At 45.9% G+C, this 25,576-nt stretch overlaps 1 protein-coding gene across 15 annotated transcripts in view; it reads right to left on the minus strand.

Moving 5' to 3' along the window:
• Pard3 (par-3 family cell polarity regulator) overlaps positions 1-25,576 on the minus strand; it is a 490,400-nt gene that overhangs the window by 142,578 nt on the left and 322,246 nt on the right. For 12 of the 15 annotated variants that reach the window (XM_057753424.1, XM_057753429.1, XM_057753430.1 and 9 more), the window contains 2 exons: positions 22,136-22,363; positions 11,380-11,611 (listed from right to left, as the gene is read on the minus strand). In XM_057753424.1, coding sequence (XP_057609407.1) covers positions 11,380-11,611; positions 22,136-22,363 — 460 coding nt within the window. Of the gene's footprint in view, positions 1-7,908; positions 8,170-11,379; positions 11,612-22,135; positions 22,364-25,576 lie in introns of those variants that run through there. The other 3 variants (XM_057753427.1, XM_057753426.1, XM_057753425.1) reach the window with 2 other exon arrangements.

The following is a 25,576-nucleotide window of genomic DNA, read 5'->3' on the forward strand; positions in this document are numbered from 1 at the left end:
GCTGAAAGTGTGAAACCGGCGGTTGTGGCTCACAATCATTTAAGATCATGGATGTTAGGGCGAGGCTTTGGGAGCCACATTCACCTGCTCCCCACTAGAACCCCTTCCCACCTGATGAGGACGAAATGCTCAGGACTTTTCAGTGACGTTTGTAGAAGGAGGGCTGATTTTATGTGGGTTCAGCTATGTACTGTGCTAATTTCGAAGTCATCTTTACAGTATGGCTGGCAGAGGGTGGAGGGAGAGGAGCTTGGACCTGGAGAGGGATGGAAGGCATTCCCCTTAGCAGCAGCCTCCTGCTTCAGGCACTGGGATCCTGTGGTAGGAACTTGCTCACAGTGCTGGGTCAGGCCTCACCAACTTCCTTCACTAGGAATGAGCTAGAGCAGGGACTGACCAATCACAAAAGAGCAGTAAAAGTTAATCTTCAACAGGCACTCCTCAGGAGTGCTGGCAGTCAGTGCTCAGTCAGGGTTCCTGCTCAGTGGTCCCTGCACATTTGCAAGCCACACCGCCTGAGAAGGGGGTGCCTAACCACGCCTAGCCAGTGTGGCCAGCACACAGTGGCAGCTGAGTGTGCCTGCATACACACATACACAACCTCTATGTCGTCACTGTACTCCAAGGGACGTCCAGGAGCTGCTGCGATGTTCTGGGGAACTTCCAGGGGTGGGGACATGCCTCTGCAGGTGAAGGGTCTTCCAAGCAGGAACAAAGTCCTGAGGCTGATCCTAAGCACTGAACAGAAGCAGGAGTGTTGGCTGCTACACACCTAGAATCCCAGGACTGTGGAGGTACTGGCTCAGATGTTTCAAGTCCTAGGCTATGTAAAGAGTTTGAAAATCCTAGGCTATGTAAAGAGTTTGAGGCTAGCTGGGTTCCAGGAGCCCTGCATGGAACTTACAACACACACACCCCAAAAACACGAACAAGAAACAAGCAGAACTCAGTCCTCTCAGCACCCATGGCAGGTTTGCTTGTAAAGTAGCTGTGTCAGAATCCACCCTCCAAAAGAGACAAATGACATCATCTTTGTGGTCCAATGGCAGAGTGCATGCCTACCAAGTGCAAGACCATCCCAGAACTGAGCCTAAACCTCTTTTTCCTTCCCTTTGGAGGAAAATAAATAAATAATGTGAAACTCTTGAGGTTTCAAAGTTCACCTTGAGATGTGGGTCACAGCAGCGAGAGTGGGGAATGGCTAAGAGTTGTGGCATAAAGAGACAGTGGCCAGAGACAGAACCTCACACGCGCTGGGAAAAGTGCTCCAGCACTGAGCCAGAGTCCTGGACCCTGAAGGCCAGGATGGAAGATCCCAGAGAGAACCAAGGCGGAAGACGAGTTGCTGAGCCCAGCACCTTGTTCGGGGCAGAGCCTGAGAGGAGAACCATGGTCTCCTGCACTGTCAGCATCAGCTGGGCAGACACAGAGACAGCCAGGGTAGAATTAGCCCTGGAGGGAGGCATGCAGACAGGTTGTGAGGAGGCCGGGATGACGGCACACATTTGCTTTAATAGCAGAGTGAAGACCGGGCAGAGGTGGAGTGTGGTCTGAGGTACAGGCAGGTGCATGCAGGGAAGAAGGGGAAACACCACACAGAGGCAGAAGCGTGACGGGAGCCAGAGCACTGTGGGACGACCTTGAACAGTGGCAGGAAAAGGAGCAAGCTGGCTCGGCTTGCCTTCCGTGCTGGCGAAGGGACTCTGCCATCATCACACGAAGTACAGTCACTTAGGAGAGGAGGTATGTCCAGGTGGCGATGTTTGATTCAGTGACAGAACCCTTAAGGTTAACTGTGGAGGATGGGCTGGGGAAATGCAGCCAAACCGTGGAGTGCTCGCCTGACAAGCGGAAAGCCTTGGACCCTATCCCAGGGAACGCTACAAAGGAAATGGAGGGGGGAAGAAAGGAGGAATTTAGGAGTAATCAAAGAATCAAGGAGGCACCAAAAGAAGAGTACAGAAATTAGGCAGAAACGGAAACTCAACTGTCTGGACCAAAGGGCACAAACTTCTGTATCTCAGAGTCAGCAACAAGAGTGTGTGCTTCTGGCAGCACATACAATAGCACTGTCGCACTGGGGTGGATTTCATAGCAGTTGGGGCCCAAACACAGATCCGGCAGCGTGGTCCCCAAAGGAGACAAAAAGGCTGGCCAGTTTGGCACCTGGCTTAGCTCCAGGGCAGAATGCCGGATTTCAGTGTGACATTACTCTCACTTCACGGTGTGAGCAGGTAAGTTAGGTCACTTCGTTGATCCTGGGTGTTGTTAGTCTCTCTGGCCATAAAACACAGCTAAAAATAGCACCTTCCAGGGTTATGGTGAGGATTAAGCGGGTTAGGGAAAGCAATGTTCTCAGCAGATGTCCACCAGCTTCAGCATGCAGCGCTGACTGATGGCTAAATGCCAGCTGCAGCAGGCTGTGCAAGGAACGCTCTTTCCGTAAAGAACTCATGGCCTGCATTTCCACAAGGCCAGAAATGGGGGTCCTCGAGCGAGGGTGATAAGAAACAGTACCATGATAAGTGGATGCGGCTAGGATGGGTATCTACAGTCAATGTGGCTAATCTCAACCTTCTGTTGCTATGCAGAGCCAGACTATGAAAGTGTCTTCTCAACCTTCTGTTGCTATGTAGACCTAGACTATGAAATTGTCTTTCATTAAAGACCTTTGGGATAAGGTCTCTGAAGCAGTTCATGTAGCATAAGGTGATTTTGAACTTCTGAGCCCTCTGCCTTTGGCCCCCTGCAAGTGTACCATCACGCTGAATCTACGCAACATGGGTTCACTGAGCCACATCCCGGGGTCCCCTTCACTTTCCTTTTCCAGCTGAAGATTGTTCCATAAGGAGACAGAGCGCCTGGGGGTGGGTAGTGTTAATTACAATATAAGTATTATAAATATTATGGGAAGAGAGACTAAGGAGGTGTGGCTGTCATCACCCTGTCAAACCACACCTCATTTAGGAGTGCCAGAAGATGCTGGGCTGCAGGAGGAGGCTAGGGCCCAGCTGAGTCCACACAGCAGCAGTGAGTCTTCCAGGTCGGTCTGCAGGAGAACGAGACAGCTCCGCAGCACCCCCTGTTGCTGAGGCATGCATGCCGGCATGTGCGAACCGCCACGTAGAGGGAGACAGGCCTGATGCCAACAGATTCCTCAAGGGCTGCTCATACACTTTGAGCAAGGGTTTTTGGCTTTTTAAAGGGAAGAATCCTACCCCATCTTCTGAATTCTGATGCTTTGAGTCTTAGAAAGACCCTCACGTGGCGAATGTAGCATTAACAACATGCTTGAATTGATCGACTCTACAGCATACAACCCTCAGACCTGGGGAGCTGCAAACAGCCCAACAGGAAGGACCATGCCCAGGACACATTGTGTAAAGGCTGCTGTGCTGGAGAACACGTATATCATTAGGGTTACCGACAGCAGAGAAAACATGTGCTAGGCCTACAGAGCATAAGAAGAACGAACACCCTGTATGATGTCGGCTCGGGGCCAGGTAGGTAAGGACATGGCATCCTCTTTTCAAGTGGGGCAGCGGCATTGCTGCGAAGAGCACAGCTCCTTCAGACAGTCAGGAGTGTCCCTCTTGCCCTGTCTACTGCTGACTAAACAGGCCGCTTCTGCTCAATGCTTGCTACCACTGCCTGGATTTAAAAGAAGCCAACCTACCAAGTGCTGAGGGAACAGGTTGGCGGTATCTAGGAAGTTGCTAGGAAACACTGGCCATGGAAAGGGAGACATGGCAGAGGGAATTCTGGGAAACCAGCCAAAAGGAGGGGCTCTCAAGGCCATCACTGTGTGGGCAAGGACCAGCTCAGGAATGCAGGAGGGAGAGCCAGGCCTCTCGTCTGTGATGGGCACTGGGATTCTGATGCCCACGACTCTGCCATTCTGCCAGGTCATGGTTCTGTAACGATCCTGCTCAAAGGCTACCCTTTATGGCGTAGGGTGTAAAAGTCCACTTAGAGTTAATGGCCCAGGAACCAGGGCTATGTTTATCCTGGCTTCTGGGCCAATGTTTCATGGCTCCACTGAGGTGATGTTATGGCCTGGGCTACATAAGACTGGGAAAACTGTGTGGGAAAAATGGAGACAGCATGGTTTGCTGTGAAGAGAAACAAGGAGTTGGATGGGGAGGTATAGTCAAGGGATTTTTCTCCAGGACGAGAGTGGTAGAATGCGGGACAGTGCGCGTGCAGAATGCAGGACAGTGCGGGTGTAGCATGCAGAATGGTGTCGGTGTAGAATGCAGGACAGTGAGGGTATAGAATGCAGGACAGCATGGGTACAGCATGCGGGACAGCACGGGTGCAGAATGCAGGACAGTGCAGGTGTAGAATGCAGGATGGTGAGGTTGTAGAATGCAGGACAGTGCGGGCGTAGAATGCAGGAGCGTGCGGGTGCAGAATGCAGGACAGTGAGGGTATAGAATGCAGGACAATGTGGGTGTAGAATGCAGGAGAGTGCGGGCATAGAATGCAGGACAATGCGGGTATAGAATGCAGGAGAGTGAGGGTGTAGAATGGGGGATGGTGAGGGTGTAGAATGCAGGAGAGTGAGGGTATAGAATGCAGGAGAGTGAGGGTATAGATGCAGGAGAGTGAGGGTGTAGAATGCAGGAGAGTGCGGGTGCAGAATGCAGGAGAGTGAGGGTGTAGAATGCAGGAGAGTGAGGGTATAGAATGCAGGAGAGTGAGGGTATAGATGCAGGAGAGTGAGGGTGTAGAATGCAGGAGAGTGCGGGTGCAGAATGCAGGAGAGTGAGGGTGTAGAATGCAGGAGAGTGAGGGTGTAGAATGCAGGACAATGCGGGTGTAGAATGGGGGATGGTGAGGGTGTAGAATGCAGGACAATGCGGGTGTAGAATGGGGGACAATGTGGGTGTAGAATGCAGGACAGTGCGGGCATAGAATGCAGGAGAGTGAGGGTGTAGAATGCAGGACAGTGCGGGCATAGAATGCAGGAGAGTGAGGGTGTAGAATGCAGGAGAGTGAGGGTGTAGAATGCAGGACAATGCGGGTGTAGAATGCAGGAGAGTGAGGGTGTAGAATGCAGGAGAGTGAGGGTGTAGAATGCAGGACAATGCGGGTGTAGAATGCAGGACAATGTGGGTGTAGAATGCAGGACAATGCAGGACAGTGCAGGTGTGGAATGCAGGACAATGCGGGTGTGGAATGCGGGACGGTGAGGGTGTAGAATGCAGGACAATGCGGGTGTGGAATGCAGGACAATGCAGGACAGTGCAGGTGTAGAATACAGGACAGTGTCAGTGATGAGGCAAGAAAGATGCAGGGCAAAAGAGAAAGAGCCGTTAGCACTGGAGCCCAGAGCAGGCTAACAAGGAACAGGCCAGCTCCAGGATTTTCACCACCACTGAATGCATGGGTGGTTACAGGACCCTAGAGCAAGACAAAAGGAAGCGTAGTCTCGGGGCTATTTAACTATGATGGGAAATTCAACCTTTGGTTTTTAAAGGGGATATTATTAAACACACATCAGAAGAAAGCCTGCTCAGTTATCCAGGACATCGGGCTTCTAGACGCTTCCTTAAAAGTACTTTGAGAGGACAAAACAATTACTCTATGTAATAATTTGTGGCTTGGAAAAAACACATTTGGGAATAAAGTCTACTTGATCTATCACGCTAAATGGTAAAGCTAAGGGCCTCCAATGGCACGGATAAAAGCACCACATGGATGTGAACGCCACAAAGCCTGTCTCTAGCACATCCTTCAGTGGTGTGATAGCATTTATTTACCCCACGTTATTAGAAAGTGAATAGTCACTAGCCCTCAATTTTCACGTCAATTGAAGGGAAAAGATTCCATTTTCTATAGAGTCTAGGACTGAAATTGACTTAGCATCTCAGAACTGTCAAAAAATTCCTTTTACAGAAAGGTTTCCTGTCTAGAGACCACAAAGCAGGTGCCACCCTCCTGACGCGGACACTATGTTCACACTGTAGGTCTGCAGAGGACAGCAGCTGTTAGCTCCGTAGCCGTCGGCACTATGGTGTTAGAGGACGCCATTTAAATGCTCTAATGAGGAGAAGGACACCTGGGAAATAAGGATCAGCACCCTGGACTCACCATTGCTAACAGCCCAATCTAACAGTTTCCGGGGATAAGAAATGGGAAACCCTGTTCTGATTAGAATTAAAAGCAGTACATTTTAAGTCCTTGGAATTTACAGATTCAAAACTTAGCTCAAGAAAACCTCCCCAGTTTGAACAATTATAAAACAAGGTTATTCGCTGTTGTGGAGACAATAAAAACAAACAAAAATACAATGAAAAACGTCTGTGTTCTAGTTCTTTCCATTTCAATGCGCCACTCCATGTTTTGTTAACAGGGATGGTTTTGTGGATCTATTTTCTGTTCTTTTTTTTTTTTTTTATCTTTTTGAGACAGGGGTTCATGTATCCCAGGCTGGTTTTGAGCTCACTACGTAGGAAAGGCTGACCTTAAACATCTACCCTTCCTGCCACTAACTCCTGAGTTCTGAAATTACAGGTGTGTACCACCATGCCTGGTTTATGAGGTGCTGGGGATTGAACCCAGGGCTTCGTGCATGCTAGGCAGGCACTCTACCAACTGAGCTAGCCCCGGCCCTTCCTGCCACTAACTCCTGAGTTCTGAAATTACAGGTGTGTACCACCATGCCTGGTTTATGAGGTGCTGGGGATTGAACCCAGGGCTTCGTGCATGCTAGGCAGGCACTCTACCAACTGAGCTAGCCCCGGCCCTGCGGGAACGTGTTTTACCTGAAGTCCTAAATTTTTAGAGGAATGCACAGGCCACCATCTAATTTCACCAAGGTGAACCTGGCCCCTTTAATCCATGCGGCAATTGGGCCTGTGCCCAATCCACAGGCCTTGCTGGTTTTTCAAAGGTGAAATTCCTGCACCAGCTGCTCTTTAAGGTCTAGGTGAGGGTCTTCCTGCGCGAGTTGGGGGCTATACACGTCCATGGAAGCAGAGCAGCTTCAAGGCCTCGCCCACCCAAACTGACTCCAGGCCAGCCTTTACTGAAGGGCTTCCGTCTTCATGTTCACGTCTGATGAGGACATAGAGTTCTCACATCCTCAGTAGACAGATGCTAGAGTCTGTATCTGAGAGTTCTAGGGTGGACGGAGACTCAAAGCTTCTTACAGGCAGCCAGGCTCACCCTAAACAAGAAACAGTTGGGTTCCAGCACAGGGGCAGATGGTGAGGCCAGGTGGATCTTCCTAGAAGCAATCCTTACTCAATATGCTCTTCACAACCCCATGTGTGGACAAGTGGGTCTCCTTCGAAGTACTGAGGGAAGCCGCCAATATTGCCAGCCTAAAAACTCTTTCATTAACAGCTTTGTTTCTCTGGAGCCTCTAACAAACTAAGGGACCCGTGACAAGAGGTCCATTCAGTCCCAATCATTTGGTTACTGATCTTTGCACTCTTCTTTCATCCCCAGTGGGGAGGTGATTGCCATTCACACCCCCTAATCCAGTCCGGCTCCCCAACACAGTCCAGGATGCTCCTTGTTGCCACACTATGTGGGAGACCAGTCATCTCAGAGGCAGTGATCTATCATCCAACTGGTACCCACGCCTGATGTCTAAAGATGCAGGACTATCTGCATCCACTGAGAAAAGTGGATAATTTAAAAACAAAACAAAACAAGCTGAGAGATGGAAAAAAAACCCACATCCCTGTCTTCTGAAACAGCAACTTAAACCCCCAACCATGAAATCATCATCAAAGTTCCAAATTAACTATAATAGAAATCACTAAATCATCCAAATTGACGGCATAAACAAAACTCGTCAACAGCCGCTAAGAATTCATTGAAAGTAAATTTATTATTTGGATTTTTTAAAAAACTTCTTTAAGACACGTTTCGTGTATCCCAGGCTGGCCTCGAACTCACTACGGAGTGGAGGACAACCTTGAACTTCTGATCCTCCTGCCTCCTCGTCCCAGGTGCTGGGAGGACAGGCATGCACCACCACACCCAGGTTTTAGGGTGCTGGGGGCTGAGGCCAGGACTTTTGTGCAATCAGGGCAGGCCCTCTAGACTGAGCCGCAGCCCGGCCACCAAGCTTTTAAAGAACAATTTGTGCTGCTCAAGACAGTGTGAATCTGGCATGTTGTTCATCTCTTCTCCGGCTTCAGTTTGGCCAGGCTGGGTGAGAAACACGTACAGACAAGGTTAGTAAGCACAGTTAGGGAGCCGCCACACACTTGCCATTCCCTGAGAAGCCCGATGTGGCCGTCAACGCCACACCAATGAGGTCTGAGGTTTGCTCTTGGGATACTAAGTGATGAGAGTCCCAGGAGCTAGCTCTAGCAGTGGATCTGATGTTACCCAAACATCTCAAACCTGGTTCCTACGCTCTCTTCCAGATTCAAGTCAAGCAATGTGCCACGTTATGTGTGGTTGTTGTAACTCGAACGAGAGGATTCGGTTTTACTAAAATTGCGGCATTAGTGAGATGGCTCAGTGAGCAAAAGTGCTTGCTGCTGCCAATCCTGATGACCTAAGTTACAGCCCTGGGACGCACATGGAGAAAACTGGCTCTCACAGGCTGTCCTCTGACCTCCACATGTGTGCACTGTATGCATGCGTACACACATGTGCACAGACGGGAGAAATAAATGTCTAAAACTTTAAAGAAACACTGAAGCATTGTTCTTGCTTCCCACAAGGATAGATGGAAACAGAAAGCAGAGGAGGTTCCAAAGGTTCACATCCAACCTGGGCCTCAAAGCAACACCGTCTTACAAAGCAAACAAGGGTCCAGGAACATGGGTCAGTGGATAACGTGCTTTCCATGTAAGCTCAGCACCCATGTAAAAAGCTGAGCATAGCTACACAAGCTAATAATCCCAGTGCTGAGGAAGGGAAGAAATGAGGATCTCGGGGCTTCACTCGCCAGTCAGTCTGGTTGAAACAGCAAGTTCCTGGTCCCAGTGAGAGACCCTGTCTCAATATGGAAATTGAGGAAATAGTGTAGCAAAGCTATTGAGGAAGACACTCAATGTTGACCTTTGATTCTGTGTGTGCACATACAAAGGGACCCCCCCCATTCTCTCTCTCTCTCTCTCTCTCTCACACACACACACACACACACCACATGCACATGACCACCAAAGCCTTCCTGCATGCCCATGCAAAACAAATAAACAAACAACACAAAAAGTAATAACACGAAGACATGTATAGTCAGATTGTTCCCAAGAACCTTCCATTGGGGACAGCTACATTTCTCCACAGGCAAATAATAACAGATCCAATTTTCCAGCAAAGCATATCAAACTGATAAAAAGGGCAACACATCCCTTAATTATTAATATCTGCAAGACAGGATTTCAGTAGCTAGATGCTAATATCTTTGTCAAGATGGAGACCAAGGTCAAAATAATGTTCAAAATGCTGCTGCTGCCCCTGCACTCACAGGACAGCACCGCCTCCCTCACTCCCTCTACAGTGAAACCCCAGGAAGCTGCTCCTCGGGTTCCCATCCCCTCCACAGACCCACAGTGGAGAGCCCTTTCCCCGAAGCCACAAGCTGCAGATAAAGGACATTTATAATGAAAATAGTCCTTCAAGCTGGGACATCATCTGTTATTTCCCACTAAGATCAGAGCCCTGGGCGGTTAAGAGCACTGGCTGCTCTTCAAGAGGTCATGAGTTCAATTCCCAGCAACCACATGGTGGCTCACAATCATCTCTAGTGGGATCAGATGCCCTCTTCTGGCACAAAGGTGTACATGCAGACAGAGTGCTCATATACATAAAACAAACAAATCTGAGAGTGAGAGAGAGAGAGAGAGAGAGAGAGAGAGAACACGACCCTAGATCTACTGGGTGAATGTTGGTGATGAAGGAACATGAACAGGCTTTTGTTAGTTTTCAGTGAGACTTCAGGGGAGGGCTGCACGCTGAAATGGGTCACACGCTTGGGGCAGGTCTCCTCCACCTCTTCCTGTTTCGCTGAGGAAGACTGCAGTGCAGATTCCCCAAGATGGTGCTGATAGGTGGCAGCCTCATTACTGTGTATTGTGAGGGTGCCAGATCATGAGCTGCCTCTTGGCAAAAGTGGAACGAACCCCCTGCTCCCTGCAGCATCACGGGAGCTGGAATCTAGTAGCAGCTAGAACGATCTCACCCTATAAATATGTATGGGCATGCAATATGCAATATAATGAAGAAAGATCATCAGGGAGAAAACATAGTTAGGAAGAGCAGCATATTAACAAGAAAAACTTGCATGAAAAACTATGCCGATGCCAAGGTTCCGGGGGTGGAAGGCAAACACACAGTTTGCTATATATTAAAGTAGAGGCCGCTGACAGGCCAGCCGGAGTCGGTGTGAGTTCTCCGCTTTCATTCTTCCCCAGGCCTGACCCATCAGACACCCACAGAACACACCGCAGTAAGGACCACAGACTGTATCTGTAGTCATCGGGATGAGGCCAACCTGAGGACCATAAATCAAGAAATTCTAGGAAAACAAAGACTCATATTCGCGCTTTAGAATTAAAAACTAAAGGGAAGGGACTCGCAATGTAGGACAACGATATGTTGAAAAGCCGGAAGTTGAAACACGGCATTGCTGTATGTAGCACTCACCGCCTCCACAGTTAACTTTAGACACCCGAGTCTCTGAATTTGCCTAAGATGAACATCGATGGGGACTGTGGTGTACAGCAGCAAGCTGTAAGGCATGATATGCTAAGTAACCCTAGAGTATAATTTAGGGACAAAACCAACTGTCAAGAAACAGCCAGAGACTACATCTAATGAAATCTTTACAGACTGATGTAATAGGTATTAAATTAATCAACATAGCTTAATTGAAGCTCTATCTGTAACATTTTTTATTAGACTTGTTATTAATGAGCCTTTAAATGCTACAACCAACTTGAGCTCTGTGTTAAATTTAAATAATGAATCATTGTTCCCACACAAAAAGAACAAACAGCACTTTAATAGGCTTTCTTTTCTCCAAGGGCCTTTTGCAGGCAGAGGGAGGAAGAAAGAGTCCCTGCTTCCTCGCCACCACTGTGGGTTGGCAAGATACCACGATGAAGGCGGCTAAAAGAGCTCAAAATAACCACAGTGCAACTGCTAAGGAAGGAAAATGCAGCAGTTAAGACAGGAAGGGAGATAAGAGTTCAGGCTCACCCAGAGAGGTGCTTCCAGTCAACCTCAGTTACCTACAGTCACGTGCCACGCTGTAAAGAAGTGTACCCTGAGTAGCAGGCTAGAGCAGCTGGGTCCCTGCCACCGCACATCACCTCCTGAGCAGATATATACTGGAATGCATCCCATTGTTGGGCAACTGAAGACTCTGCCCAGGACTGCACCTGCTTGTCTTTGAATACTTACCTGAACATGTCTCCCAAGCCTTTCAGCATTCCCTTCTTGGCTTTCAACTTCTCCTTCTCCTTCTCCCGGTCCTTTTTCTTTTCCTTTCCCGTTTTGTCCTTTTTCCTATCGGTCTTGTCCCTCTTTTCTGGGTTCCCATTCATTTGCCTCTCCAGTGAGTAGGAAGGCTGATCGCTGGATGTGGATACGGACTCCCTCCCCGACCTCGAGCTCTCTTCTGTGTCTTCTTCCACTTGAACCAGGGAAAGAAGAGAAAGAATACAGTGAGACACAGCAACAACATAAGGGCACGTCACTCTCCCACGGTTTCTACAGCAGAAGGCACCTCCCATTGACTGGGACCACATGCAGAATCAGAAGGGACATGTGATATGATGATTTCGGTGCACTGACAAGTCCTTCAGGGAGATGGGACACTAGGGCAGGAGAGGACAGCTTCCTGGCGGGGCCTGCAAACATGGTGCTTTCACTGCTATGGAGTCTGCCCAGCAGGGACTCACACACCCAGCAGGGACCCAGAGACCCAGCAGGATGCCATGCTCCACATTTGCAAAGTGAAGAGCAAATAAGCAAACTGCTCCCACTCTGTGCTTTTCCCTCTTGGTTAAAGATCCTACAGACACCCCTGGACCCATCTTAAACCATGTCATCATGAACTTCCAGCACCAAGCTTCCTGATACACTCATCTATGGTTTCTGAGTACAGAAGAATAGACTTTGTGGTTTCTGGAGATAACAGGTTTTCAGGCTCTCCTCATGTGGTTACTGTGGAAGGCTAGCACCACATGTAAGTGCTACAGTGAGTAAGTGGGACATTACATAGTGGACACAATCATTGCACACGTTTGTGTGTGTGTGTGTGTGTTGTTACATAGTGGACACAATCACTGCACACGTTTGTGTATGTGTCCAGGTTCACATGGGTGAGGATATATGTGTCCATGTGAGGAGACCAAAGGTCAGCCTCAGCTCTTGCTCCTCATGCACTGACCATCTCGTATGCTGAGACAGTGTGTGTCACTGGCCTGGAGTTCGCTAAGCAGGCTAGATAGATATCCAGCAAGTCCCAGGGAATCCTCCCGCCTGTCTCCCCAGCTGAGGTTGCACAGGCACAGCACACCTTTTTATGCTGGTGTTGGGGACAGAACTGAGAACCATGCTTCTACGACAAGCACTCCAGCCACAGGGCCATCCGCTCAGAGCTGCCCCACAGCCGTGGAGACGGATGATCCATGAGAACCAGTGAGATGGCCTTAGTGACAACAACGTGCCCTTCCATGGGCCAGCCTGTTCACAGTCCAGGGTGTTCAAATACCCTCGGCGCTTTATAGGCTAAAGAACAACGAGTAACTTACATAGGTTTTTCCTAGTGAAAGAACTTTGACTGTCCGAAGAGACACAGAGGCCCACAAATGGTAACTATCAGTCCTGAGATCCAGGTGTCAATCTATCTTCCAAACACACAGAGTAAAGATTATGTAGACTTCATGTCACTTCTGAATCCTAAGGCGATTTCTTTCCAGCTTCCAACATAGACAGATCCATGTTCTTGGTCTTACAGTAAAATGGAGCAGAATATGACAACTAAGTGCCCTCTAAATTCTTTGGGCTGCAAATCAGATGAATAGCCTGGTCACAGGACACCAGGATAATGATATAAGAGCCAAGAGCCTAGGACCACAGTGGACACCCTGTGCATTTCATCCAGGCAGCTCAGATTTCTGCTATGAACTAAATCCTCACAACACTGAGACTAATCCATGAAATCATGGCATGCCCAAGCAATACCGTTCTGCATTGTCTTCAAGATACCAGCTGTAGAGTGGAAGGGGCAAAAAGCAAGGTGACGAATTCTTCTTAGGGGATACACACCTTAAATAGGAGTCAGTATATTTTTTCTCTCAGAAAGTCAATCCCTAGATACAACCAAAGTCCCAACAAAGGAGCGGGAGAGATGGCTGCGGGGTTAAGATACTGTCCTGCTCTTTCACAGGACCTGAGTTTGGAGCCCAGCACCATACTGGTTGGCTCACAACCATCTGTAAATCTAGCTCCAAAGGAATCCAGTGCTTCTCTTCTACAAGGGCAGCCCCCCACATGCTCAAATTCATACACATAGGCATAATTTAAAAATAACAGACTTACTCACAAACACCTAACTCTAGCTCTAGGGGAACTGATGCCCTTTTTCTAGATTTTGTGGGCAACTTAACCTGCACATGCACTTGAGCACATACCTACATTCTGACACACACACAGACACAGTGTGTTTTTTAAAAGCTAGGTTAGCCACATTGTAACGGTGGCTAGTCTTAGGTACACTAAACCCTGTCTCAAAATAAAGCAAACCAAACAAAAAGAAGCCCCAGAAAAATGTGCTTCTTTTCCTCTCTGTGAAGATACAGATATTAGCCAAGGGAGTCTGTCAGAAGAAGCCAGTTAGCATTTGCAAGTAGACACAGAATTTGTCGCCTTACACATAAGGCTGAACCAAGGCTTTGAGTTTTATGATGAGCACATAACACGGGACAAAGATCCTGGCCAAATGCTGCCATGGAACAAACTTTGTACACTGTAAATATGTAGTTTTCTCACTGGTTAATAAAAAAAAGCTGACTGGACAATAGCTGGAAAGGGAGAGGTTAGGCGAGAGAACCAAACCAAGAGGAATAAGAAGGGCAAAGAAAAGGGGCAGGGTCTCAGTGTCTCAGGATCTCAATCAAATGCAGAGAGAAGCAAGATGAATGTTGAAAGAGGTACTGCCACTTGACAGAGGGTAGATAAAAAACATGGGTCAATTTAAAATGTACGAGTTAGCTAATAATGAGCCTGAGCTTCTGGCCAAGCATTTATAATTAATAATGAGTCTCTGAGTGGATATTTGGGAGCTGCCAGGACAGGGTAGCCACCTACAAGCTACCCTGGAGCTTACTATATATACCCACACCACTTCAGGAAAGAGCAGTCTAAGGAGATGCAGTATAGCTTGCCATAGAGTTCAGGGTCCTGCCTCAAGCCTCCAAACGTGGCTACGTTCTACCCACACAGGCCATTGCACTTCAACCCTTTCAGGAATGGGTGTGGTCCCAAATTTGTGATAATTGACCAAATGACTAGCAAATAATCTTCAGGAATTTCAAAACCTACGTATATTGGAATATTGTAACCGGCTGAATGGAAGCCAGTGGCTAGTTCTACAAGTCCTGCTTGGGAACAAACTGTGAGTGAAACTTCTATCCCATGCACAATCTTTTATCATCACACTTCTCAAATGCAATCCCTACATATCTGTCTCCCATCCTCTTCACTCCTGAAATGAAGATGCAGGCAATAGCTACAAAGCAAGGCCAATGGAAATGAAAGATACTGGCCCTGAACACTGACTTCCCAAGCACGCCTGGATCCAGAATCAGAACACAGTTCCTCTGCCTGCAGAAAAAAAATGCCTGTTCTCCAACAAAGCTTCATAAAATGAGCCATAATCAAGCTATGGCATAGATACCCAGTGTACTTGAATTACCTCTATCTGGTTTCAGGTATATTTTTATGCTATCACCATTTGAACTATGTACATCATCTGATAGATTTTACGACCCTCTGTAATGTCTAAAACAAAAGAAGAACTCAATAAATGTAAATGATTTAGCCTTCCACAGCAACCATTATCATAAATCATGAATGGAGTATGGTAGCAATACGGTCGGTTTTCTGCCTGATAGTTTTGGCAGGACTTCAGGGGGCATATGTCTTCTCTTGGCTCCATCACAGAATAAACATGGTGCCTTCACAACTCACTATATGCTGAAGGAATGTTTGTGCCAATTCTTTCCATACTCGAAACAATTTTCTCATGTATGTAATACAACTTATTTCCTAAATTGGATGAAACAGAAAAAGTATTAAATGATTTATTAACTCCGCTCTTGTAATCTCATTTTATGAAATGAAAACTCCTACCTCACTTTGCTGCCCCAAGCGAACACACTGTTGAAATGATTCTCGCACATCTGAGGACTCTACTCTTGTTCTAAACATTCAGATTTAGGTAATATCTCATCACAGAAAAGCTGCTGGGGGCATGATGATCTCACCAATGTCTTTGAATGCCAACTAATTAAAAATATTTAGCAATATGGAATTTCATATGTACAAACATAAGATGTTCTTTTATGGAGTCACATTATATACACTTAAACTCAGAACAAAAAGAGTTTCCCACTATACCCTGTTCCTATGTGGAAATGCTTGAAGAAAAAAAAAACTCAGATAAAATTGGTTATGTGTGTTTAACTTGTGAAAAACATATAAGTGATTAAGGACACAGATGTATTAGATGGTGAGATTAAAATCTATGTCTGCATACTTAGGACTAGCTTTATATAAAGTAAGGGTTATGAGATTATTTTATTCCCTTAAGCTAAGAAAATGAAAAAAGAAATACTCATGTGACCAATAACTCTACTGAGAAAACACCAGCGATGCACCAGCAGCAAGTGACTTGCTCCGTTCTGCTCTTATAATGAGTCTCGGTATAAAATCAATCATGAATTTATATTTAGGTAATGCACTATTTTAAATGCAGCATAAATGCTCTTGTTTCCCACTTTGATCCTGCCCATCTCCACAGACCTTTACAGACAGGCGGTTCAAAGGAAGATGCTACCTTCTGAACAAGCAGAAACCCCTGTTGCACTCCTCATAGTCCTGTGTCTGATTGTGCCCCTGGCACAGAACTCTCAGCCCCTTCCTCGGTGATTACTGTGAAGACGACACTTGCTCACTCCTTTTTTAAAAAGGTAAACCGTGAAGCTGCTCATCCCCTCTGATGTGCCAGTCATTCTGCAATTAAGACGCACCTAATCACTCTGTTTTCAGCAGATGCAAATGCGGCACAATTAAAATTCTAGGCCATGTGACAAACTGAGCTCCTCAATTCAGAAAGGCAGCATGTTAGGACTGGGTCACTGGAAAGTCTAGAAAAGTCTAAGCACTTGAACATTAATGGTTATGGAGAAAAGGCCTCAGGCTTGAGAGGGAGCTCCAAGTTCTACGGCTTCAGCAGTGAACAAAACGTGCCTCTTTGGCTACCACAAACACAGGCTGACACTCAGCACACGGCTATCAACCACCGTTTCCTCTCACTCGAACCAATGCTGCTGCTGTAACAAGCTCTGCTGGTTGCTTACTCAAAATGCATCTCTCCCTTTCTGCTTCCATGAATTCAGACTGTGCCCAGAATGTGACCACGCGCCAAGGGGTGGATTCATTAAGCTTAAAGCAGCCTACGGAAGCTATGTTCCTGCAGACACAGGAGTACCAAGGTCATCACACCGGGCATGGCCCTGTCACACTGAATCCTTTGCTTCTGCTGGGTACAGAGGGGAACTGTGAAACTACCCTGTGGGCAGAGGAGCAGACAGGGAGGGAAGACACTGAGTCTCCTGACACGGATGGGCTGTGGGCCATAAACCCGCAGCGGCCTGGCTATACAAAACACTGCATTTCTTTATCATTTAAGTTGTGGAGACAACTTTACTATTAAATATGGCTAAAAGCAAGTGGACACGGCATAAGGCAGACATTAAAATAGCTGTAAAATAGCTACAGATATGAATGAGAAACGTAAGGCTAGTTAAGGCAGTTCTGGAAATATTTCTAGGTTTAGACAAATTGTTGAAAATACATAAACAGAGAGATCCCAAACTAAAACTAAAACGCTTTTTGTTGTTGGTTTTCAAGACAAGGATTCTCTGTGTAGTCCTGGCCGCTCCGCAACTCCTTTTGTAGTACAGGCTGGCCTTGAACTCAGAGACCCACCTGCCTCTGGTTCCCAAGAACTGGGATTAAAGATAGACACTGCAACATCTGTCTTATAACATAATTTATAGCCACTCAATAGACACACTCCTCCGAGGGCCAGGACTAAAGAGCACTGGTAAATATCCGTTGCATTAGGGAGCCGTTTCCTATTCTCATGTATGAAGATCTACGCAGAGAATAGGAAAGCTTCACAGTAAGAACATAGGTTCTGAAGCAACTTAAATGCACACGGGAAAACAGAGGGAAAATGTCAAGCTCTTCCTGGAGGACTCCCTAGCATCACAAGCTAAACTTGCCTTAAATAAGTTAAAAACAAAGTAGTCGGAATGCAGAGTTGGGACTGAGGAAGACTCAGGTGGGAATGTGGTTGCTGTGTAAGCATGAAGATATGAGTTCAAGCCCCAGAAGAGTCTGATTATAAAGAAGCTGTTTGCAGTGACACACACTTGTAATTTCTGCTCTGCGGACAGGGAGACAAGATGTCCTTAGAGCTCACTGACAGCCACCTTTGGGGAGCTGTAGGTTATGTGAGAGCCCCTGCCTCAGTGGAAAGGGACAGAAGAAGACACCTGATGCTACCCTCTGTCCCAGACACTCAGATGCACACATGTGAATGCATTCACACACACACACACACACGTGCGCGCACGTGTGCACACGCACACTCAAGGAAGGAAAAACTCTGCTAAACTTGGCAAATCAACTGGTCGTCCCACTTTCTATGGAAGAGTGGGAGATAAATAATGCTGCATGAGAAATCATCAAGGACTGGACTCGGAGGCCCTGCAAAGCCTCTGCAGGAACTGAACACGCTGAGAACATAAATATTATCATTGGTTCTTATTTTAGCTGACTACTCTGACTTCAGGAAAGGGAGAAAAGATGTAGGAAATGAACAGCTAGAGATGCAGATGGTATCAAGTAACAGAATCTGCCGTTCTGGACTCTTGACTTTTAACATTAGAATGATGAGCTCTTGGCAAGGAAAATAGCTGGCTGCTTCTGAGTGCAGGGGGGTGGGGGTGGAGCACACATGTTCAAGGCGAAAAGGAAATGTGAAGCCTGGAGAAGCAGTTCTTCTGAGGTGTGTGATGGGAAAAGTCACTGACAGAGGCTGAGCATGGCTCCATTCTCAAATAAGCAAGCAAACAAACAACATCTAACAAAATAAAGAGCCAATATAATGGCTGGGAAGGGGCAAGACATCAATGAAACAGGTAACAAAGGAGAAGAGTTCGAATGAATGACCACAGACACTCTGAACTTAAAATAGCTTATTTAGTTAAAATGAAAAAGCTTAAGGTATATATTGGTAGAGGGTGAGGAACAACAGAATTGTCTTTCCAAGGAGCTCACGACTTATTCCCTATTATTCTCTAATTTCTAAGCCTTTCTCATCCATCTTCCATGATGTCCCAAAGACCATGGTAGACTGTTGACTACACAGCTGGACATTTCACCTCCAACGTGCCCTGCTGAGCAGGCACCACGAGGCCCGCACACTCAACATGCTCAGTCCTTGCGGATTCGTTCTTGGTGTCCAGTGGATCTTCACAGTACAGTGACGCTGGTCATGCATCCTCTCCACTGATAGGAACAATGGCCTGTCACCGATTCTCACCAAGTGGAATCTGTGTGAACTTTAAATGCTAGCAGCAGCACCCAAGGCTCCATCTGAAATCTCACTTGAAGACAGTGGATACAGATCTGGAAGTAGATTGGTGCAGTGTTTGCCTTGGTGCCCCATGAACTGGACGTGGTGGTACACGGCCGTAATCTCAGGCTTTGGAAGACAGAGGAGCAGAGAGTTAAGGCCATCCTTGACTATAAGGAAGCTCAAGGTCAGCTTTGGATATGTGAGATTCTGTCTCAATTTTTTTTCTTTTGATTTTAAGCAACGAGTGAGCTTAATACCAATATATGTTTTAATAACCCACAAATTACTATTATTATTGTGTCAAAGAGGAGATTTCAGCCATGGTTCAGGCCATAAATGAAAACCAATATGAAAGTGTGAAGATGGGTTTATAAGTGAAGGCTGGTGACACTTTGGAAAGGCGGTTGTGAATGTTTCTCCCTTTCTAGGAGATCAGAATGCCTGTCTCCCAAAAGAAGGTGTTTTTAACATCTAGGAAATATAACACATTTGAGAGAATGCATGGATATTCTTAATGTTAAAACAAAACTTTGGTGTTGGGGTCAGCTCTGAGGTAGAGCATTTGCCTTGAATTCCAGGTCCCTATACTCAGTCCTGCAAAGCAGTAACAACAGCAACAATTAAAAACAAAACAAAACTATACTAAAAATAATACATTCTACCTGATGGTCAGAGCATGTGAAACACAAGTAGGAAGTAGATTGTTTAGGGGAAAGGCCCTTGAAGAAGGAAGGAAGGGGTCAGTAGTGTTCACAAGAAAGGTTGGAGGGAAATAGACACCATCATTAGGAGACACGAGCTACACCACACAGATTGTGTGGGCAGTCCAAGTTGTCTAGGGCAATGGATAGATGGGCACGGTGATGCAAGCCCATAACCTCAGATCAAAACTGAATGCTGCCAGCGTTGTAAACCTCCAACAACAATTTCTAGCATCAGATAAAGAGGGCTCAGGACTGAGTGGGAAGGAATGACATCAGATTTCATAAGGGGGAATTAAGACAGCATAGAGTCACACAAAGGGGTACCTTTTGTCCCATTCTTTACCAGACATGGATGCATACAAGGAGCCACTGAGGTATAGGCCGTCGGAGGCCAGGATGCAGAACCAGGGCTTTCATGACAGAAAGAACACAAGCCTGACTGTGGAAAAGGCATGGCTTAGAAAGCAGAGGAGGAGACCAGCCCACTGACCTATCTTGCACCAGAAGACAGAGAAACCCTTATTCCTATTATATTTTTTTAATTAATTATTTTTGTTTTATGTGCATTGCTGCTTTGTCTGCACGTATGTCAAAGCTTTTGGAACTGGATTAAAGACAGCTGTGAGCTGCCGTGTGGGTGCCTGGAATTGAACCCAGGTCCTCTAGAAGAGTAGTCAGTGCTATTAACTGTCAAGCTTTCTCTCCACCCCTCTATCCCTATTCTTAGGTAAAAGTGAGAATCTCCTGATATCAGTAGTCATGCACCCCTGATTCTTTTGGAGGAAAGCAAGGGTTCTTATGAAGCACTAGAAGGCTAGCACATGCCAGGCCCATGTGGGCACAACAGAAAGACCTACATGGCCTTGCCATGCTACGTATGACCACAGGACTGACAACCCTGTGACTCACCAAATTCAAGACGAGGCCTGGCAGCTAAACTAGGAAATATGTTCTTCATCTGGCAAGAAGGGGATGAATCTATTTGAAATCACAGGCTGATTATAGTGTAAAAATGGTCTACATAATAGACAAAGGACAGGGACACAGCAATCCTCTCCCTAAGTTCTGCTTTGTGTATTAGCCAGAAATACTCATGTCCCCAACATAGTATAAGTTATTGGCAAAGATTATGTCATTTTGCTTGAAATCTCAAGATGCATTGTTTATTAAAGCTCCTTTCCCCACCACTAGCTGTGTTAGGAATGTGTGCTGGAAGTCGTCTATCCAAATGTGGAATTGAAAGTAATTTATATTCCATGGAAACATTCTCTGGTCCTGGATTTAACTTCAGGCTGTATAGTCCACAGCTTTATAGATAAGGCACATGGGTTGTCATATTTGATGTTAAAATCTAAAATGCAATCACATTTCCTTCTCTGGATTCCACACTGCACGGCCAAGGTGTCTCCATGCTATCCACACAGTGTGATTAACTGCACAAGCGTGGTTATCGTGAGCCCCCAGGAGCCTGGCAATCAGAAATGCCAGACATAAAACTACAAGAAAAGGCAGACAGTTAGAGCTGGGTCTGTAGCTCAGTGGTAGAGCACTTGCCTTGAATGTCTGAGGTCCCAGGTTCATTCCCAGGACCAGAAACAAACACAACTAAAAGGAAAAAGGCCAATGAGGGGATGGAGATGATGAGCACGCTGTAGGTATGCATGAAAAATACCAAGGGAAACCTGTTATTTTGTGTACTTAATACACTAATAAAATAAGTTAAAAATATAAACTGTAAAATAGTAATTATTGAATACACTAATCAATAATATGTATCTTTATAATTCCTAAGTTCTTCATCTTCTAAATGAGTACTTTATTATTCAAAAAAATTTAAATAAATGTTTAAACATATATCCCCTTTAATGATTCATAGAAAAATCTACTCATACTAAACTATGACTCTCAGATTGACTTAAAATATTTAGTAATTTTGGGAAAATACAAAATTAGACACATCTGTTTTAGTCTAAAAATGTGTCTTTAAAATAATAAGCTATTAAATATACTTACTGGCTATGCTACCTGGCAGACAATACACAGAATGGTTTTCAAAGATTTTGGTATAGTTATTGAAAAATCCAAATGATATTTTTTAAAGTGAATTATATCTATAAATAAATACCAATTTAAAGCCCAGTGTATTATACTTTCAAAAATCCCCTGCATTTTCCTGAAATAAGTTTGTGAGAGCAGTTGTTTTGGGTTTTCTCCTTCCTATCCTCCAATGTCACTTTAACAGTGGCTAAGAGGACAGCTCCTTGATGGGCAGAGTGCCACAGGCCTGCATTCTCTGCCACTAGAGGGGCTAAGAAAGGCTTTCAGTTCGAGGCTAACCTGAGCTATTCTACAGCAGAACCCAATCTAAAAAGACCCTGTTTTCTCATTGAGTCCAGTATCACATGGTATAAAAGCCCACACAGGGGTCAGAAAGAGAAAATGGCTGTAAGGACCCCTGTTGCTCTGAACACTCTAGACCTCAGAGAGGCACCTCAAGGACCTGGGGACGCCATTCTGAGGAGCACGGATCACGCGAGCCATGCACCATCGCTGTGCATGCAGCCAGGGCACTCACAGGTCTCCATGCCTTCATCATCGTCATCCACCACAGGTTTATCGTAGGACTTGTCGATGGCAGCTCGGAAGCTCTCGTTGCAGCCCCGTCCTCGGATGATCCGCGGCCGGGGGCGGTGGAAGGGGATGTTCCCGTTCAGGGTCACCTCGGCCACAGCGGTTTGCAGGCTTTCTAGAGAGCTGGATTTCTTCAGACCCAAGGACGGTCCTACATCTCTACTGGGGGAGCCTTGGAGGGTCAGAACAATACAGGATTAGTGAGTGCGAAGCGACAATCTCAGATCCAATAATCTATGCACTGTGGACATCTGTGGGGATAAAGTGAGTAGCTAAGTGGTAAGTTCTAGAATGTGGGTGGAAAATATATAAAATATAAACAACAGTAGTTAATTTCAAAAACATTACGTTTTTACATCTATTTCCATTTGGAAAAATTCTAATTTATTAATTTTGATCAGAACAGATGAAGTCATTATCAAACCATTGTGCAATGTCACACATCTATACACTAAAACAACTAGAATGATGAATAATTGCATTTAAAATGCAGAGGCAGTGAGGAGGCTGCAGGAGAATCATCTCTGCAACCTAACTGCAGCACCTTGCTGTAGTGCAGTTATGATCGGCAGAAGGCGGGCCTCACTGTCACAGGCTTCATCTGCTCTGCCATGTGAACATGAAAACAGTGGTGCAGGGCCATCAGCACACTTAGCTGGCACCGTGCAGAAAGGTGGCTCTGGGAACAGAATGTTCTAGACAAAGTGCAGTACAGATATGAAGACACGTCCCATGTGGGCTTCTCTCCTTGAGAGACAGAAGTGTTCACACACCAGGGATTTACAGTTTTTGCTTTTATTTCTGGAAGACCCAAGGCAAAAAAGATTGAGATACCAAGCACACCCGACTTGGCAGGCATTCTGAACTATTTTATTTAAACAAGGGAGACAGGCCCCATCCATCACTGTCTGACCTGGCACACTGGGGTGGACGTCAGCAGATTCTAAAGGCTGACACCTCCACCTGGGTGGGCCAGGTGACAGGGCTGGTTCCACACTCATCTTCCTAAAAAGACAGATGGAAAAAAGAGAAGAGATGGTAGAGAGACTAAACAGATTATCTCCACATGGGGTCACCCACCCATATGTTGATCAATAATCAGGGAGCAGCTTCCCCCTGGAAGACAAATGGCTGAGAGGAGAGCCCACCACAGCTCAGAGTGGGAAGACACAAGGAAAATTAACTGGAAGTGTCAAAATAAGAATTATCCTCTAATGCTTCATTTATATTACATATTTTACCTAATTTTCACCACGGGGTACCAGTACTCAGGAAGGGCAGAGGTGCTCACAATACGGGCAGAGAAAATGGCACAGATTTAACCAGTGGGAAAAAAATTATTATATAAGCTATCAGTCTCAGGAGCAAATGATGGTGTATTTGCTTTCTTGGGGGCAGGCTTGTGTGTATTCGATCACTTATTTCGTATCTAAAGCACACTCTGAATATTTTTTACAAGGGGCACTACGTCACTCTGACTCCCCACTGTGAGTGGCTGACACTTCTGACAGGATTCATGAAGTCGATGTCACAGGAAGGAAATGAACAGTGTTCTAAACCAAAAGGGACGATGTCAAGGAGTCAGGCGCAGTGGGAGCCACGTCCACCTTTGCGGATCAGCCACCTTAACATCCTCCAGAAACATCCAGCAAGAACTTCACTGCTGAATGAATCATACCTGTGAGATTTCAAACTTCCCTATCTGTATTAGGGCCACATGAAACATGAATTAGGCAAAGGATCCCCAATGATATGAGTATCTCTGAAAGTATGTGTGTGTATGTATATCTATACATGTGTGTGTGTGTGTGTGTGTGTACACCCAGCTGTGATTTCACACTTCCTGCAGGGACTGTCATCAAAATGTTACATTAACCTTTCCTTCTAGGGGAGTCAGCTGAGACTTTAAAGTACTCAAAGTAACAAAAACTGACAGCGAATTTAAGAAATGGTCTGAGGGACCTTCAGCATATAAAGTAACTCTGCAAAGAAGACAAGGAAAGGTGCAGAACAACTGCATCAGTATGAAAACTCCACAAGTGTGCCAGAGTCTCTCAACACACAAAATTAACAGCCTACATAGTTTAGAATCCTCCTTCTCTAAATTATAACACTGTGGATAACATTTTATCATAATGCTGGTAATTGCATTCTGCTCGTGCATGGATGAAATCTGAACAGCAAAAAGTTCTACAAAAAGTTAATCTATAGCATGATCAGCAAAGATACCCAGACACGGCTGGAACACGACTCCGCCTACTTATTTACATTTGATCCGTGACTACTTTCATGCCATGACTGTGAAATCACACAGCTGCCAGAGACCCCATGGCCTCTGAGCCTGGATTGCTTATTATCTGTTCTTAACAGAAAGAACTCACTGCCCCTGTAACATAGATCCCATCCACCAGGGTAAGAGACTCTAACAAAGGCTTTAAGTGATATACTGAGAATGCTGGATTGGGGATGGAGCTCCAGGTCAGCTGTTTGCAAAGAAGCACAAGGCTTGATTGGATCTCAGGTCCCACTAGAACAGGTCATAAGCTCAGCATTTCCTATGATGAAAACTGAGATGGGGTCTTCAAAATAAGACATGGGCAAAGACAACACACGACCAGTACAGAAGGCAGCGTTTTCTCGCTTAGAATCAGTATTTTAGCGATTTCACTTTTAAATCTTTAGATCCTTAGTATACAGGCATTTTTACATCTAAGAAATCTAAAAGATTTCATGCTCTCATTATTATCTTTGAAAAAAGGTATAGTCACTGCAGAAACATAAAATACAAGACTCCTACGTCCCTAAGCCAAGAAAATCATACGGAGACGATCTTTCCTAGAGCAGCATTGTTTGTTCAGTGCCTTCCACACGTGGGGCAATCACTCTGCCACTGCGCTGCACCCCAGCCCTAGACCTGAGGACTGTTCTTTTTATTTTTTTAATTTTATTTTTAACAAAGTATTATTGTGCAGCCCTAGCTGGCCCAGAACTCAGAACTCAATAGCCAGGACCAAGGAAATCCACCTGCCTCTGCCTCTTGAGGGCTGAGATCAAAGTGCACACCACGGGGCTTCTGACTGCTGTCTGCTAACAAATATCCCTCTTGTGGGGAAAAAGGTGACAATGAAGGTATCATCTGCAAGGGGCAAAAAGGAGAAAGAATTCTGTTTTCATAACAAGTGGCTTACAATGAGACAGGTATCTAGACTAAAATGTCAGCACGCCTTGTCCAAAGCTCTGGGCTAACCTGTCCAAGAATCTAGGCGGCCCTGAAATGAGGAAAAACAGGCAAGGCAACAGAAAACTCCGTTCACTGGATAACACTGGGCAGGAAGAACACAGTCTACAGAATTTATCAATGGAGATTAAAACCCCCCAAACCAAG

Source organism: Chionomys nivalis, chromosome 21 (assembly GCF_950005125.1).
Source record: "Chionomys nivalis chromosome 21, mChiNiv1.1, whole genome shotgun sequence".
Lineage (NCBI taxonomy): Eukaryota > Metazoa > Chordata > Mammalia > Rodentia > Cricetidae > Chionomys > Chionomys nivalis.